Raw genomic sequence first — 18,353 nt, forward strand, 5'->3', positions numbered from 1 at the left:
TAGTATTTAATAATTAAAACATGATTAAATTGTAATTATTATTTTAGCATCCAGCTTTGCGTGTTGTAGTGAAAGAACAAGAAAGTTATCACAGATGTAGGCTTTTGTATTTCAACAAAGAAATCTAAGAATAAATCTACATTTCTGAGTATATTGCACATGACCAGCCATTTTTCTTTTTGGTCGCAGGTTAATTTACAGGTAACACAAACATTTAACACAACAAATGAAATGTCTTTGTGTGTCTGCAGCTCGTATGGCTGTGTGTTTAAGGCTCATTATAAAGAGACCGGGGAGATTGTGGCCATCAAACAAGTTCCTGTGGAGTCTGACCTGCAGGAGATCATCAAGGAAATCTCCATCATGCAGCAGTGCAACAGGTACACATGCTTTATGCGAATATATATGTATTGTTAAACAAACACACATCTATGTTATATTATAAAATATTATAGTTGGTCATATGAAATTAATGGCACTTTTGTGATGCTGTTGTTGAAATGAGACTCAAATATCAACATTTTTTGCAAATGGCACCTTCAAAGATGTGGACTTTATTTGACTTACTCAGAATGCTGAAGCTTTGTTTTATGTGATGTTAATATGAGCAGCTGATTATTATTTTAAGACAGACATGAAAGATTGTGAAGCTGTCTGTGGAGAAGACAAAGTGGAGGTCTGCTCCGTCTAAAAACATTTCTGTTTGCAGCTGCCTGTTTTAAATTAAACGTGGGGCTATTTCTCCACATCTTCGACTGCACTCTGTCCTCTTTTTATATTGCCTTGTTCTTTCAGAATATCTTTTCTTTAATGCCCTTTATGTTTTATGTAAACCACTTTGCCTATTTGCCTTGTTGCAATAAAAATAAACTTACCCCAGAGGACAGTGTGGTGGAAGGCTGGATGAAAATGTTCTTAAGTTAACGAACAAAAAAATCCTTGGATATTGAACTGGCTGAGTGAATCATCTGTATCATCCTGAGTCTAATCTGTGTTTGTGTTCAGCCCACATGTTGTGCGGTACTACGGCAGCTACTTCAAAAACAGTGACCTGTGGATCGTTATGGAGTATTGTGGAGCAGGATCAGTGTCCGATATCATCCGAATACGCAACAAGACGGTGATATAATACTCACACACTAAACACACTTACACTCACACAGTTTGTTTAGATCATGGAGTATTTGTGTAAATGTACTGACGTGTATGTGTTTGTGTGTCTGTGTGTTTTAGCTAACAGAGGAGGAGATAGCCACCATCGTGCAGTCGACTCTGAAGGGTCTGGAGTATCTGCACTTCATGAGAAAAATCCACAGAGACATCAAGGCAGGAAACATCCTGCTGAACACGGAGGGCCAGGCCAAACTGGCTGACTTTGGAGTTGCTGGACAGCTCACAGTGAGTGAATTAAAACGATTATATAGGACTGAACTACGACACAATTTATGCAAACGTTTAACTCCAGCTTGAGATACTGAATCAGTATCAGTGCAGATAATGAGCTAATGAAAAGAACAGGTGTTTATTTTGAATAAGATCAGGTTCCAGAGTCAATTCTGATTTTTATAAACCTCCTTGTGCTTTCTTGATCTATAAGCATTCTCTCTGTAAGAGAGTTAGACATCTATAGAATCTATAATGTTCAGTTTGGATTTAACCATCCCTCCTCCATCTCTCCCTGTCTCCACCTCTGTTCCTCAGGACACGATGGCGAAGCGAAACACGGTCATCGGCACGCCGTTTTGGATGGCTCCAGAGGTCATACAGGAGATCGGCTACAACTGTGTGGCCGACATCTGGTCTCTGGGAATAACAGCTATAGAGATGGCTGAGGGGAAGCCGCCTTACGCTGACATACATCCCATGAGGGTGAGAGAGTCTGTACAGTTTGTTTGTGTATGACTGAAAGAGTTGCTTTATGAAGACAAAAGGCCTGAAAGAAATGAAAAGTGTAATATTTACATTGAGTGTTTCTCTGTGGATGCCCTCGTTAGTTCTGGGTTTACTGAATAATGTTTCCTCTTCCAGGCCATCTTCATGATCCCCACCAACCCTCCTCCAACGTTCAGGAACCCGGATCTGTGGTCCGAGTCCTTTAGAGACTTTGTCAGCCAGTGTTTGGTGAAAAACCCAGAAAATAGGGCGACCGCCACACAGCTGTTACAGGTAATACAGTGTGAAATTCTTCCTCTCAGCCTGAACTGACAGTAGCTGCAGCATTTGCCAGCCAGTTCGGTTATAAACTCTGAGAACAGGTTCATTTTAAAGATGGAACATCTCAGTGAAAGGCAATATCTCAATTGCATTTTACTGTATTTAAGAGGCATTAAATGCGGCCTCAGATGCTACTATAATTGCTTGTATTATTATTAGTGTGCAGCTTGACTTAAATCTTTCTTGGCCATTCTTTGTCTTTCTCCACGTCAGCATCCATTCATCAAGTCGGCCAAGCCCAACTCCATCCTCAGAGCCCTGATCACAGACGCCATGGAGATCAAATTGAAGAAGCAAGAGGAGGCAGAACAGAGAGAGCTAGAAGCTGATGATGATGAAAATTCAGTACGTAACATTGTTTGACTTGAAATGGACTTTGTGAAAGCTTATTGGGATCCAAATAACAAAGTGGTAACTTTTCTTCTTCAGGAAACGTACCACATGTAAAAGTTTCCAAAAAAAAAAGAAAAGGCCAAACAAGCCAAAAATAAAGGATCAGATTATAAATTAAATCTTGTCGCTTATAATGAAATAAAAACAGAGCAGTCACAAAGAAATGGAACCAGAAAGTAAATTAAAACAATCAAAAAGGTTTCAAAACAGCAAAAACTAAAAAATCATTTATGTGAGAATCATCAGGGACTTTTTGAATGAAAATCTTTTAATGTGGGTTTACAAGGTTTGATACAGAAGTAGAAGCTCTATGAATACAATACAGTGTGTTCATGAACATGATAAGTGCCGTCCTGACATGTGTTTAATAATTCTTTAACCTCTGCCGCTGCGTTTCAGGATGAGGACGAGGTGGACCAGGGAACAATGGTGCGGGCGGGAACAGGCGACTCAGGAACCATCCGGGCTGCTGGTTCGTTAGCGAGTTCACTGGGTGGTACGATTCGGACTATGATCGAACACGATGACACTGGAACCATGCAGTCACAGCTGGGCACCATGGTCATCAACTCTGGCGATGATGATGATGAGGAAGAAGCTGGTACTATGAAAAGTAAGACCTTTTTAAAGTACACTCACATACGCATAATGTGTGTCCGTCACTTACAGTATGTATATTCTATAGAGTTAAACATGTAGAGATGTGTTACACAAATATAGGTCATCATGTGTGACCAAGACAGCAAGGAACTGGCTTCCAGTTAACTGAACAAAGTGTAAGAGGAACCAGCTGATGAGGAACATGCTGACGCTACATTCAAACATAGTTACTGTGTGGACACAAGCTGATTGTCACCACATCTGAGCCTCCGCACAGACTGAAACTGTGTTTGAAATCCTCAAATCGAGGAAAAAACCTTCAACTGGTCTCACAGGATTCACACCCACACAGTTTTGAGTTGCTCGGATCATATCAGACACGTTACCCAATGAGTTCTGTAGTTATTAACATATTTGACATGATGAATCCTGGTGATTTATTAAGGAGGATCTGCTCCACAAATGAGAACTGTAGTTGTTGAGCAATGAGCAGCCAATGAGAACCATGCTCAGTGATTTGAAGTGGATGTTGTTTATGAAAGTGTTTCATTGATTGACCGTGTTTACTGTTTAACATTTCTGACATAAAGTCTTTTCATCATTCTGGAGTAGAATGATTCTGTGAACCAGCTGCTTGTTGTTCATCTGCATTTAATCTTCAAGAAAACAAGTGCAGCTGCTGAGTTCCTGTTTTATCCACTAGAGGTCACAGTAAGACCGTCACATTGAAGAGGAGGGTTCACTGACTGATGGTGAACTGGTGGACAACTGTAGTGTGTCTGTTTTCACTGTATCATCTTGTACATGTGCTACAAGACAGGAAATGAATGCTTTCATCCACCAGTGAGAGTAGCTGTTGACTTCCAGAGTTGTTTTTGTTGTCCCTTTTATAGGAAATAGGGAATAGTGATCTTTCAATATGTCCTCTTCCTGTTTATTTGTGATTCAGGGTCCTAAGCACAAAATTCAGGTAGATGTTTTGGCGAGTAAATCCCTGCTGTCTGTCTCTGTAAGTTTCATCACAGGGACTTCATGTTGCATTAATCTGCACTTGAATGCACCTCGTAAACTCAGAAATCAATATGCAGATGGCCACAGCAGTTGTGTCAAACTGGAAAGGTTCTAATTTTTTCTTATTTTCCCATCTTGGAAGACATAAACCTGCATCTGTTGTTACTTTCTTTTAATAATTAGATGATACAAATATAGCAATATCCCATTAATTTCTCTGTGGGCAGATTTTGACCACAAATCTCAAAAACTGTTTGATTCAATTCTTTTTAGTGATATTTGAATAATGCATCCTCGAACAATTTACAGTATTATTTCCCTCAGATTTCTCTCATATCCGGTCAAAATTTGTATTGTGACTGAAAGATCCCTGGAAACTGGATTGATGTTGATATAACTGGAAATTAAATCAATTCAGTCTAGTGAATCAGAGTCTAATCAATTTGGAAAATCTGGCTGGTGTTTTCTTTCAGCGGGCTGAAGTCTCATGAATATGTGATTAAACTTAAAATGATTGTTTCCAGTGTAACACTGTTATCAGCCTTTGTTGTAAAATAAGCTCTCCGGGCTGTTACAGAAACAAACTCTGGCTTTGTGGTTTACACATTAACGTAATGTCCAGTTTTACTGATTTATATTCAGTGACAGGCCAAATTAATGCAAACACTTGCAGGGATGGATACTGAAACCCGACATTAAACGTGTCCCGGGGCTAAATCATGAAACACAGCAGCATTGATGCACTCCGACGTTAACTTTTCTTTTATCTGTGCTTTTTAGAGTTGTGGTGTAATTTGTTATCACAGTGTTGTGGCCTCTCTTCTGCTGAGCTCCTCAGCATTAACACACAGAGCGAGTCAGTAAACAGCAGAACTGAAGTTGACTTGTGTTGACACCAACAATGCTCATTACTGGTAGTGCACTAAGTTCTGGTCAGTACTCAAAAAATAACTGTAAATGTGTAAATATGAAGAAAGCAATCTGCTATGTCTCATTGATAAAATCTTAATACTTAATAGATATGATCAGTAGATCTCCTAATTTGGGACACGTCTTTGATTGACTATTTTAATCCTTGGAGGACGAGTGAATATAATCAGTATAACTACTGGGACAGATAATAAACCAGCTGTGGTCCTGAGGGCCTGAATGAGAAACAACTTCTGTTCAAAAATATGGTGACTCATAAACTTCTGTCAGTATCCCACTTAATACAGTGAATATTTTACCTTCTGCTGGACTGTGTCATTTGTTCAGAGATGTGTTGGTGCTGCTTCAGTCTGTTAGAGTCTTTTTGCAGTGTGGGAGTTGTGAGCGTTGGATGTATTGGCTGCTTTTGGAGTCTCAATAAGAGTTGGACTCTCTTGTTCATCAGTGCTGGCAGCCTGTGGGTGTATTTTATGTGTTTGTTTTTATGTACTAAGAATTAACCCCAATGAGACACTACAGCACTGTGTGTGTGTGTGTGTGTGTGTGTGTGTTTGCCCTGTGCGTCTCCAGTAATGCACACAGCTGATGTTTGTTTTAGTTTGCTGATGAAAACAAAGCTACTGTGAAAGTTTATGTCAGATTATTAAAACGCCTACATCGCATCTATTGAGATTTATGTTTAAGTCACTGGAGCCTTGCAGTAGTTATGAACACTGACAGGAATAGGCAGCATGTGGACGCCCTGCAGTGTCCAAAACCGTCAAAATAGTCTGAAGTTATAAGGACAGAACCACCATGTGATGAGCCGAACATACAGGTGGAGTCCACACTTGCGCAAGATAATCTGGAAAAAGACATTGATGTTCAGTTTTTCCGTATTATTTTTTGAAGCTTTGTACAGCTCAAGCCGAGTGTCATGTTGTTCCTCTATATTAGAGGCAGACGTCTCTGTGGACGATATCCCAAAACATTCTAAATGGATAAACAGCACAACACGTAGAGGAACGTTACATATTGTGATTCTGGGGTGAACTGTTCCTTTAAGACCAACACAGTCGACATGAACATGCCGAGAGATGCATCCATGTAGAGACACACGCACACGCACACACACTCAAAAGTCTTTCAGTCTCTAAAACACATACTCCTAAATCCACACACACACACACACACACTTTGTCTCCTGTCTGATGTCTGACTATTAAGTTAGTATCGATCTCAACTGCTGGCAGTTCAATCGACATTAACACAGGAACATTTAGAGATCATAATTACATTAGAGCCCAGATACCCTTCAGTTCAGTGTGTGTGTGCGTCTGTTGTGTAATGTGTGTGTGTGTGTGTGCGTGTGTGTCTGTTGTGTAATGTGTGTGTGTGTGTGCGTGTGTGTCTGTTGTGTAATGTCTGTGCTGCCTGAGTGCTTTTCTACAAAGTTGTGTGTGTGTGTGTGTGTGTGTCACAAACTAATGACCACAATCTGATGCTGAAGGAGCCTTGAGGATTGAGATAAGATATTAGATAAGTTATTGATCCTCTCTAATGGTTCCGAATAATAGAAAGCCTTTTAATTTACACTGATTAGCCTCTAACCCTCACTGACTAAAGTCCTTGATAGAAGTCATCTGTCATTGTCTGCTGCACTGCTTCTCTAAATCATTCACAATTGGGTTAAGTTAATTAATTGACAAATGCATCCAGCAGGATATTCAAATATGAAACTCTAACCTTAAAGTCCACCACAGAACACAGAGGTATTTTTCCAACAGCTATCGTGAACTTTGATCATCTGACAATACAGTTTTAAAGAGTTTTTTTAAAGTCCTACTTTGTGCGCTCCCTCCAGACCGCTCCCAGGAACACTGCACTGTTTTCTCTTAAATCTCACTTATCAAAGTCTCTGTGAATGTTTCCACAATGATTTGAGCCTTTCCTTCCTTTTGCAACTTGTTGCTATACCTCGGCTGCTGTATTGAAAGGCCTCCAGTCTCTGTTAGTGGAACTGCTCACATGCACTCATTAGCTAGCATGCTACCTGTAGGAAATGATCGTGGCTGACTGTGCTATGCAGGAAAAAACTACAGTAACTGACTTCTGGTTGTTTTCAGGACACTGGCATAAACCTGTGTTTTTCACATCACGCAGTATTTTTACCTCACATTTCTTCTTCAATGCGGGTTTAAAAACCTCATATTTAAAAATAGCTTGACAGATCTCTAAAGGTCTGATTTGATGTAAATCTAAAAGTAGGGGTTTCTTGTTAGAGCTTTTTTTCCTACTGATGTTCAGCAGAAAATGTGTTTATCCATTGTAGAAGAAGTAGGGAGCTGTGATGTTGCCAAGATCTGTGATTTATAAATGACTCTATACCAGGACATTAGTTCTTCTTTAACGCCAAAACACTCTTTTCTAGTTACAAGATGATATTTTTAGGGTTTTATTTCAAAATGTCTTCTGTTGTTCTCTCCAGCAGTGACACAGACACAAACATCAGCAACAAAAACCCAAATATGGACACATTTCTTCTTTTCTCTGTCTCACTCAAACATTATATGAACAGCAGATTCAAGTGAAGTGATTCCAACTTTCCATTTGTTGTTTGAGATTCATGTTGATGGAAACATTATGTTGACATAAATGAATTATTTAAATTGAGTTTTCCATTTCTGAGCCTTAACAATGTTCTCTAATCTTGAAATGCGTAAAGCTTTGCGTTGTCATTACACCGTCTCAAGTGTAGATGAGACAAGAACAAGAACAAACAAGTGGATTTTTTACACACACTGAATATAAATACAGTAGTGTATTTTCATTTACTCTCGAGTTAAAACGATTTAATGGCTCTCTGTACCTGCTCAGCGCTCACATCGCTTTACTCTATTAAAGTTTAATTTTGTTTTGGAGAAGGAGCAGATGGTCGTCCTCTCCGGGGTCCACTCTGCTTCGGCCTTCATTTTAAGTTCAAACTGTATAAAAGCTTTATTTTCCTGTAAACTTGTGGTTTATGTTCAGCCTGGTTTAGAGGCTGCAGAACAAAACATTAACGCTGCTGGAGATTTCCCTCCTACTGAGGCCTGGAAACAAACGATATACACTAATGCCATCAGCAGTCTGTAGTTTGTCGGGATAAAGACGTCCACCGCATCGTTTATTTGCGTCATTAAATCTTCTGCCTCATCTGACTCACTCTGGATGTCTTTGTAGCACTGGATCCATCTTCATTTTAAGCCAGAATCTTCCTCCGAGATAAGGAAACATTTAGGCTTTTTAATTGAAGTAAACACAACAACGCCAACTCCCCACAGGGATGAGACCGCTGTGAGGTGACATCTGGTCTGATTGGTCGGAAAAAAGGCACAGCAGAGAGACGAGCAGAGCGAGCAGAGCGATGGTCTTGTCAGTGGGTGACTAACGATAATGATGGAAATATTTTTACCATTGGTTTATATTCGTTTTTTTTATGTTTGCTCCTTTTGGTAGAAGTCTAATCAGCTGATCAGGAAGCCTTTTCAGACCTTTTAGTGTCTGATACAGTTTTACATTGTGATTAATCACCCAGCTGCAGTTTAATATTTAAATGAGTCTGTCATGTTCGTGGCTGTGTCCAGAGCCATGTTGTCTGTTGTTTTCTTCATCGTTGGGTTATCTGTCAATTATTTTCGCATTTGATCAGCAGTTTTAAAAAAAAAAAAGTCCCCAGTGTTTCCCCAAAGCCCGAGAGTACTTCCTCAAAGGTCTTGTTTTGTGAGGAAGAAAGAAACCAGAAAACAACCTCTGCTGATTGTAGAGATCTTCTGTGCTGCAGGGTGTGTAGTCTCTTTGCAGCAACATCCACATTTAAAGCTTTGTCAGGCTGATGATGATCTCCAGGTGATCGTCGTTGCACCATGTGATGAAGCTCTCTCAGTCCTCTATACTCTTCTGTAAAAATAGACTTTAAGTGAAGACATGCTGTTTTTTCACTGTAAATTATTCAATAGAATCATACATGTCACTTTCACAACGACTACCATTCACCTAGAACTACATTTAATACTTTTTATGAAGTTCTTTTAAAGTCTTCTCTACATATTTTATGAGTTTGGACGGACATGGATGTAAACAGCAAATTGCCTGGTTTGCGGAGGCATGTAATGCAGAGCGGTAATTCTCTTCCTGTAAAACTACTCTTTTCCGTACACTTATCATGCAGTCTGAACCATCTGCTGTCAGAATGTAGAAGAAGGACGAATGCCTTAATGAGATCTATCAAACAGATGATTTCATTTGAAAAAGACGAATGTAGTGTGGCAGCGGCTCAGCTGGTAAATCAATACATCACAAATCTGAATCAACCTCTTGAGTTTTGAAGCATCATCGAGCTCCCGTCATCTTTTATTTCTGTCTCTGTTTACTGCTCAAACAAATGCTGCGAGGAAAAAATGGCAAATTCACTTCCAGCATGAGAAAAGGTCACATAAAAGTATTAATGCAGTTTCTGCATCTACATCTCTCCTCATTTCTTCTCTCTTCCCCGCACTCAACAGTCTGTTTGTCACGTTACCCACTGATTTTCTTGTTTTTCAGTTTGATTTATTAGATATAAATATTTTTCATCGCTTAGGAAAAGTAGAAGTGGTAAAATTCCCAAGATTCTTTCCACCAGTACAAGTTCAGATGCTTGTGTAAAAACAGAATCTGGTAAAAAGTAGTAGTAGTAGTACTTATTCAGCTTCTTTGCTCCCGTAAAAGTAATGGAGTACAGGCTCTGAAATGTTTTCAGAGTATCACAGAAATAAGTCGAAGTCAAAGCTAACCGAAGCTCGTGTCATATTAATATAATTAAAGTTAAAGGTAGAATCAGTAGGATTTGTCCCAGCTGTTCCTGAACGCACCACAAAGACAGTTGATTGTTGAGTCTCATTCCCAGGACGTCAAATAGACACATGTTGGGTTGGTAAAGCGTCCCGAGCAGCAGCAAAGAGAGAAAATAAGAATATGTAGGCAGAGTGCTCACAAGCATGATAACTAATAAAACCTCTATAAAGTGTAAAGAGAAGACAGTCAAGATATCTGTGTTCAGATGTAGAGAGGAAAAGTCGAAAGTTTCTTATACAAATAATTTAGACCAAATCTGGATGTTGGTGTCAGGAGGTGTTCGATTATATTCTCACAAAGATTTATTTTATTTAAATTTTGCCTTGTGGTTCCTATGAATATTTAAACAGTTACACCAGCACCATGTGAGGTCAAACAAATCAAGTGTCCCTTGTGTGTGTTAAAATCTTCAACCTAATGTTGTCAGCGATGTCTTTAAAGGGAAGGGGCAGAAATTTAAAGTGAAGAATCATGTTTCTAAACCTCACGTGGTGCACAAGTCCATGTAAAAACTCTCCAGTCTCACACTTACTCACGTTGTGACTGCGTTTTTTTTTATAAGAAGCCTGTTTGAGCAGAAGCTTGGTTAACACTTAGTAATTCAAATTACATAACAGGCAGATTAGCTGAAAGAACGATGGAAACAGCAACTTTCCTTTCTCAGAATTATAAAGATCTTCAGTGCAGAAAGTTTACGTGCATGTTTTTACACCATAAATCATGTCGTTTTAATTACTGCGTGGGCTTTTCTCACCATTAACCTTTTTCCCCTTGAAGATGTGTGACACTGATACAAATCATCACAGTAATGAGAACACCAACACAGCAGTTCAAAACATGTGACAGAAATATATCATAAGGATGTATATATGCAAAGGCATAAAACAAAGCAAAACACTGCTCAGCAGCTTGCTTCCTCCACATGGGGTTGGCATAGCAACCAGCAAAGCACAGCAGGTCACAGTTTATAAGGATGTGAAGTACAGTTGGAAAGAGTCTTTGACCAGTGAGATAATTGCTTGAATTTCCCAACAACACCAGATACCAAGCTAGATAAAAGAGATGTTTGATCAAGGAATTTATGTCTCTGACCTTCTTTTTATCTGATTATGATGAAAAAAACCACCATATTGGGAAGATGGTGACTGGTTTTCTTAAACAATGGCTTCTCTAAAGTTCACGCTCTTGGCAGCCCAGTCTGGTGCGGAGGCACCTGGCAGCAGAAATCTTGAATAAACAGCCATTAATTACTTTTACAGTCGGGAGATTACCAGACTTTAAAATGATTCTTGGCTCAAGTGAAAATAAACCGAGCCACAAGTGAGATCAGTGATGCGACGGTACGGACAGTTTCTTTTTAATCATCATTATCCAGCTCAGAATACACAAAGCTGACACATTCTCACACACATGAAGTGTCAACAGATGCTTTGTTTCCTTGGAAAAAGGTTTAAAGTTACATGAAACAGTTTCTGACCACATGTGGGCGAACAGAATTGGTTCTTCTATTTAGATCTGTACGAGCCCAGACAGCCAGCCTGATGTCAGAGAACTAGAATCTGATGGTTGCATTTCATGAGTTTTTTGTTTTTGTTTCCCGTTGGCATCCCATCAGCCTCCAGACCTGGAGAATCTGGAACAGGCAGGCAGCACTGTTGTTCTCCATAAATTTGCCAGTTGTGTGCACATGAATGATACATTTTAGGGCATTTAGCTGAAGATACCAGTGAATGTGCATCTCGAGAGGAGTGAATCTTCATCAGCTGTGGCTCAGCAGAGGGACTGGAGAGCCAACATTTCTAAATTTGTCATCTTTAATATATCTGCCAGATTACACAGAAATGTGTGGTGAGGGAGATTCCTGTTTATAAAGCCCGGTTTAAGTGGTGGCGCGCGTGTGTGTGTGTGTGTGTAGACTGACCTTGATGGATTCCTGTGTTTTGTTTTTTTGTGTTAGCCATGCTGAAGTGTCCAAGAGCTAGATACTGAAACCCTTTCACCTTCTGCTGGACTCTGGAGGGAGCCAACAAACAAGAATGTAATCACTTCAGACAATAAAGAACATTTAAAGGTTCACACTTTTATTTGGGGGTCCTAGTAGAATAGGTTTACATACTTACATTGAAAAATTGCATTTGTTGGATCAAAATCTGTCTTGGTCTTTAGTCCAATTATTCCTTGTCCACTTCAATAACCTGATCATTGGAGATAAATTGATGTTATTGCTCTATAAACCAGCTCTAATTTCCTCTTGTTATGATGTCAGATTTGCCCTCTCCAGGGGGCTAATAGAGGACTGCACTGTCAAACTCAAACAAAGCTTGGAGGGACAAGATGTTGGAATAAATCTGTGGACATATTTAGCGCATATTACACTGTTAGGGTCAACTTAATAGACCATAATAGAAAGTCAAGAACATGAATTAATTGAAACGGCATGCCATCCACAGCGTGGCTCAGTGAGAGCGTCCTGTACTGCAGGTGTGGAAACTTCAGCCTCTGCAACACAACAGCAGCTTATTAAAGCCGTTTATCACACTGAACTACACCGATGCACTCGTCGTTTCGCTCCATTCATGGACTCACAGGGGCAAAATTAAAGATGCAGAGAAGAATATGCCCAATGAACCAAGTGTTGTCTCAGTAACTTCACACACTAATTGTCCTAATAGCTGTTTTTCTTTTCCATGCACGTATACAGATACTAACACGCTCACACATACAGTGAATCCTCCCACTCATTACCTGCAAACAGAATCAAAGTTCTTTTTAAAGTTTCTCTTGATTTTATTGGTTCTTTTGTTGCGTTGTTGATCCTTTTTTGGTGCAGTTTGGTTCTTTGTGATGAAGTCTGTTATGTTTGTCAAAGACGAGAACAAACGACGTCACAGGAAGATCTCTTCACTTCAGAGTTGAACCGCAGCTGTAAAGGATTTTTGCATCTTCACTGAGAGATCAGACCCTCTTGCTGTTCCTCCCATTGTGCTGATTTGCTTAATTAAATTAGTTATTTTGGGGAGAGTTTGATGCTTTTGAATTCCCCTTATAATGATATCTCTGGTGACTTGTTCTCTGTAGCAGACATGAAGGAGGTGTAGAGGGTTCTGGTCTGTTTTCTGTCACCTCATGTAGCCTTTAGCTGACTGAAAGTTGTGCCTGCAGTGACTTAGATTCATAACATTATACATGCTACAGATGTACAGTGCCTTCTTGTAACCTTCTTATATTTCATATAAACTACAGCATTAAATCTCACTCAACTTAGTTATAAGACACAAATAACAAATTTCAAGTTGAACACAAAACATGGACTGCTTTTCCTGTAGTAAGGTCCAAAGGAAACAGCAGCTCTAAACTTGTACATGGGCCGTTGTGTTCTAACAGTAACTGTAAATGTGTTGCAGCTCCAGTATCGCTGCTGTCATAACATAAATGATGATTGTTCTCTTGCAGGGAGAGACGAGACGATGCAGCCGTCCAAGCCGTCCTTCCTGGAGTACTTTGAGCAGAAAGAGAAGGAGGCCAACAGTCACAATGACGGAGGAGGAAAAGGAGACAACTACGCAGACAACCGTAAACTGCCAGCTGAGGGAGATCTTCAAGTGGTGAGTTAGAAACACTGTTTTCTTTTACTTCATCAGCTGTTGGATCGTGATTAGCCACACGGGCTGCTCCTTTCTGTCCAGCTTCAGTCACTATTGCCTTTTTCAAATCAACTTTTGATCTCAGGGGTTCTTAAGACTTTCATTCCGTTGGACGACCAGCAGAAGACAACGGGGTTGATAACACATTGTGGTTGTGCAGAGTGGCTAATTTCATATAAGAGGCCAATGTTTCCCTTTAATGTAAAGGAGTTCTGAATTTGTTAAAGGTTTTATTTTTGTCTCAGTGAGTTTTCATCATTTCACAGGTGACTTGGTTTTAGTTTGTTATGAACAGAGGTGAAGATTTGTTGTTTTCGTGCCTCCGCAGTTTGACTCTCTTTGTTCTCGTCCTTCTGGCTGCCTTCACGTTGTAGTTCGGTTAGCTGAGTCGTCTGAGGGAAAGCATATTACAGAGAGGGCAGCGGCTGTTTGTCTCACTCAAAGACATTTAAGCAGGACAAATGGCTGCTGCTGGAATTAAATATTTAATATGTGACCTTTAAATGCGAGGTGGTTTCTCTTACCAGACCACCCGGCTCCCTGCTCACTGTACAGGCTTCTTATGTCTCCTCTGCTGCAAAAATGTACATGAACAATTAAGCTTTGTTTCTCAGCAAACAGGGCAACAGTTTATTGATTCATCTTGTTCTGCAGTTGTTATTGAGGACAGATTTAGTAACGATGAAATAGTGTTTGTGCTGGGAAATGTTCAGTCCTACGATTGTGTGTCTACATGTGGTGTGTGTGTGTGTGTGTCTCTGTGTGTGTGTCATTACGTGCACCTATTGAGACTTAGATCTGTGCCACTGTGTGTTTTTAGTTGCACTAACAGACAGTGACAGGTAACCGCTGGCTGACCCTGATTCTCAGTGTAGTGTTCCAGAGTCACTGTGAACACACATGCTGTCACACAAACACACACACCAGTACACACACACTCAGAAGGAGCATAATGTTCAGTAGGTGTATCACACATCGCTGTGACATCAACACTGTCAAAGTTAATAGGTGTCACACACACCACATGTTATCTTTCATAATAGAAGAAATTATGTATTGTGTGTACACACACACACACACACACACACACACACACACACACACACACACACACACAGGTTACAGAGTATTAAGCAACAGAAACTGGAAAACAACAGCCCGACTGAAAGGCCACATTAAATACTTGTTTGCTGCAGAAGTGGAACAACTTGCAGAAACTCTTGAACACAGACTAGTTGATCGCTCAGTGTGAAAAGAGATAAAGTGATTAAACTGGAATAAGACATCAGTCTTGTAATAGACAGTGAGTGATACGTTTGTAGGTGTTTTAATTGTAAATGATTTGAACCCTTGTTGCTCTGTATGTATGACACATTTGTGTTCTTTTAAATGTACTGAAATCTCTCTATTGTTTGTGTATTTGTATTGTAATCAGGACGTCATTGTAGAGGAGGGCTTGTTCTCTGTGGCCTCTCCCGGTTTAAAGCTGTAATAATAAGATAATGATAACAGCAGAATGCAGGAAATAACTCACACATTTAACTGAGCATCTTTTAAATGCAGCGATGAACGGGCGGCTTCGTTCATCTGCCCGACCCTTCTCACCACTGCTCGCTCAGTCACACACTCGCTTCATGACACACACACATTTTTGTTTTCAGAAGAAAATGCAACTGTAGCAACTCAGTCACGATCACTGTGCTCATTCATCTTTAAACACTTCAAACTACATCATATCCAACTATGAAATAAAAGCCTGAAAGTAAAAACTGAGACGCAGAGAGCTGTTTAGATAGAGATGATGCATCGTCTCGTCTGGTCACGTCGATGTGAACCGTGCAGATCGGCACATTGCAAAGTTTCAACTCGTCTCAACATGAATCTTTGGTCTGAACAGGACTTTACATCAGTGTCCTGTGTTTTTGTGTCCTGGTTGTTTGACTTTTGAATCTCTCAGGTGAAAGGAAAGTGCCTCAGTGTTTCCAGTTCAGAGATATTTTACCAGTATGTGCAAAGACCGCAGTCCAGTTCATTCAAACAGGCTTCAGTTGTCGACACGAATCCCGCCCTGGGAGGATTTATTGTTCCATTAGACTTGCAAATGTGAGGATAAAAAGCTGATTTCTTCTGGGATCTTTAATACTTGGAGGCAGCGCGTTGACAGCTTCATGCTGACGGTGTTTAATTTTAGATCTGACGACTCGGCTATTTTTGTGTTTTGCTGCCAGATGTTTTTGTAATGTAGTTATTCAGAATGTTTTCATGTTGGAAACTGAAAACTCTTGTTTCCACCAGTTTGTGTTATTATATGTTGAGTGTCTGTTTCTCACGCTTACTGTCGACTTTCTCTGATAAGCGCTGGGGGGATTTAGATGAGTAGAAATCTCTCTCTAAGTTTGAACATTTCATATAAGGATATCTTTGTTTTAAGCTGCCCTGGCTGATGTTTACCATTCCTTCCGTGGCTCGTGCTTCGACCAGTTCAGTGGTGTGAAAATGCAGCGTAGAACATGTGGTGGGAAAGCACTAACCTACATCATTCATGAGAAGCACACGTAGAACAACCGATCTCCTTCATTTGCTCCGTTCTGTCCACTTCCTTTTCTCTATTTTTATTCTTCCTTACTGTTTTTCTTTTCTCCCATCTCCCCTCTGACTCCTCTTTTCCATCCCTCCTCTCTCCTCTGATGTCTCCTCTCAAGAAGACTGTTGTCTTATTTAACAGATCCTGACAGAAGGTTAAATCCCAGGCTGCAGGTTCTTCATGATCCCATCATCAGTCACATGTTAATCAAACCTTTAAGAACCATAACACCCAGTATCATGCAGGATTCCAGAGACCAGGCTGGTTTAGGTTTGGGTGAAGCAAACACGCCTCTGTGGGATCTGATGTATGATGCATGAGACGGACGCATTAACATTAATATCAAGGAAGATTAGTGGAGACACTTTGAGTCTGACGGAGAGTTTCTGAGCTTCTCTTAAGTTGGCTGAAGATCCTTAAAATGATCTTTTGTTATCTGGAATCATTTTGTGTTTCTTCATCCCAAATATTCATCACAATGTGCAAAGATCTTTTCCGTCACTTTGCAGGAATTTGACATCTTCTAAGTGTTGGCTTTCCAGAAAAATTGCCAAGAATGAGATGAAAATGTAAAAGAAATGAAAACCTTTGAAACTTCTTTTGGCTGCTTGCAGAAACGAGCTGCGAACACAACAGTGACATTTTATCATGTTTTACCTTTTTATGTGGAGGTTGTTAGCAGACAGTTTTCTGTTCAAACATCCAGCAAATAGTTCATCTGATCAGATCTTAATCCTGAGAAAAATATGGAAATTTGAAATGAAGTTGGCTGCTTGTGGATAAATCACAACACTGAACTGAAAGAGTGAAGCTGTGGGCTGGAAAACTAAAACGATGAACTGAAAGACACTGAACTGCTCTGAGGGTTCACTCCACTGCTCAGTCATCCATATGGTTGATATAAAGTGTTGATTAAAGGAAAAAAAAAAGCTTACTCTGTTTCCTCCTCCTTGTATCTTCCTTATTGTTTTATATCATCACCTAATTTTCTTGTGTCTGTCTGCTAAAATATAAAAAGAAGCAAGAACTGGTCAAGAAACTCAGATATTTTCTACCACAAACCTACCCGTCATTTCTTTTGCAGTCACTTTGTCCCACCAAGTTATTTAGTCTAACTGATTTTCAGGGATATTGTAAAGCTCTGTATTATAGAATGAGGAGGTGTGTTTGTGTGTTTGTGTTTGTGTGAGAGTGATGGTGATCATGAGCGTGATTGTGAAAGAGAGTGATGGTGATCATGAGCGTGACTGTTCGTCAGCTCAGATGTTAAATGTTTAATAACTTCAGGTGTTTTTCTGTATTTTCTGTAGACCTTGAAGCTTCTTCTTGCTCTCAGTGGCATTCATGACAAATATTTCAGAATAAGTATTAATATATTCCTTAGTTTTTCTTATTTGTGTGTTTTGCCTGATAGTTTGAATATCAGACATTCATCCTGCAGGTCAACAGGATTCACAACCGCCACAACAGATTGAAACGAACATTTACACCAAGATTTATTTTCCTGTTAGTTGAATAATCGTTTGGCCTGTAAATGTCAGAAAATAACGGAAATCACAATTTTTCCAGAAGGTGACCTGTTACCTGTTTTATCTGACAAACAATCCAAAATCTACAGATTCTGAAACCAGAATGTTCTAAGCTCTTTAGTGTAGAAATGACTTTCCTGATCAATTATCAATGAAGTTGCAGATTAAATCTTTGTTGATCAATTAATGTAATTAATAGTGTTGATTTCAAATGTATAAATTGATTGTAATGAGACCTCAACAATAGAAATGGATCGCAGTATTGACGACCCTGCTGAGCGTCTCTGCCGTGTTCTGGTGTCGTTTACTGCTGCAGATTTATCGCTGCTCTGCTCGCGGTGCATTCAGGCGCACGTCGTCAACTCTGAATCTGCATCGCTTTGCACCAGAGGGGATATGTGCACCAATAGGGACATCATGGTGTGTTCAAGCGATCCTCATAAAAAATGTAAATGACAGCTGTCAAGGCATAAAAGTCTAACAATAGCGGAGCCGTCGGTGCTGATAATATTTTTGATCGATAATAGTAATTATTTTGGGTTGAAGACGCCTTTTAGTGCTTTTTAGTGTTGTTGTGTATGTTGAGTATAGACA

General features: G+C 39.8%; 1 protein-coding gene across 1 annotated transcript in view; it reads left to right on the top strand.

Moving 5' to 3' along the window:
- LOC115583234 (serine/threonine-protein kinase 3/4-like) overlaps positions 1–18,353 on the top strand; it is a 28,562-nt gene that overhangs the window by 5,391 nt on the left and 4,818 nt on the right. Inside the window, exons 3-10 of the mRNA XM_030419867.1 lie at positions 252–380; positions 1,006–1,120; positions 1,234–1,398; positions 1,702–1,869; positions 2,029–2,166; positions 2,428–2,559; positions 3,007–3,220; positions 13,456–13,607. Of these exons, the coding sequence (XP_030275727.1) occupies positions 252–380; positions 1,006–1,120; positions 1,234–1,398; positions 1,702–1,869; positions 2,029–2,166; positions 2,428–2,559; positions 3,007–3,220; positions 13,456–13,607 (1,213 nt within the window). The remainder of the gene's footprint in view (positions 1–251; positions 381–1,005; positions 1,121–1,233; positions 1,399–1,701; positions 1,870–2,028; positions 2,167–2,427; positions 2,560–3,006; positions 3,221–13,455; positions 13,608–18,353) is intronic.

Source organism: Sparus aurata, chromosome 6, assembly GCF_900880675.1.
Source record: "Sparus aurata chromosome 6, fSpaAur1.1, whole genome shotgun sequence".
In the NCBI taxonomy this organism is placed as follows: domain Eukaryota; kingdom Metazoa; phylum Chordata; class Actinopteri; order Spariformes; family Sparidae; genus Sparus; species Sparus aurata.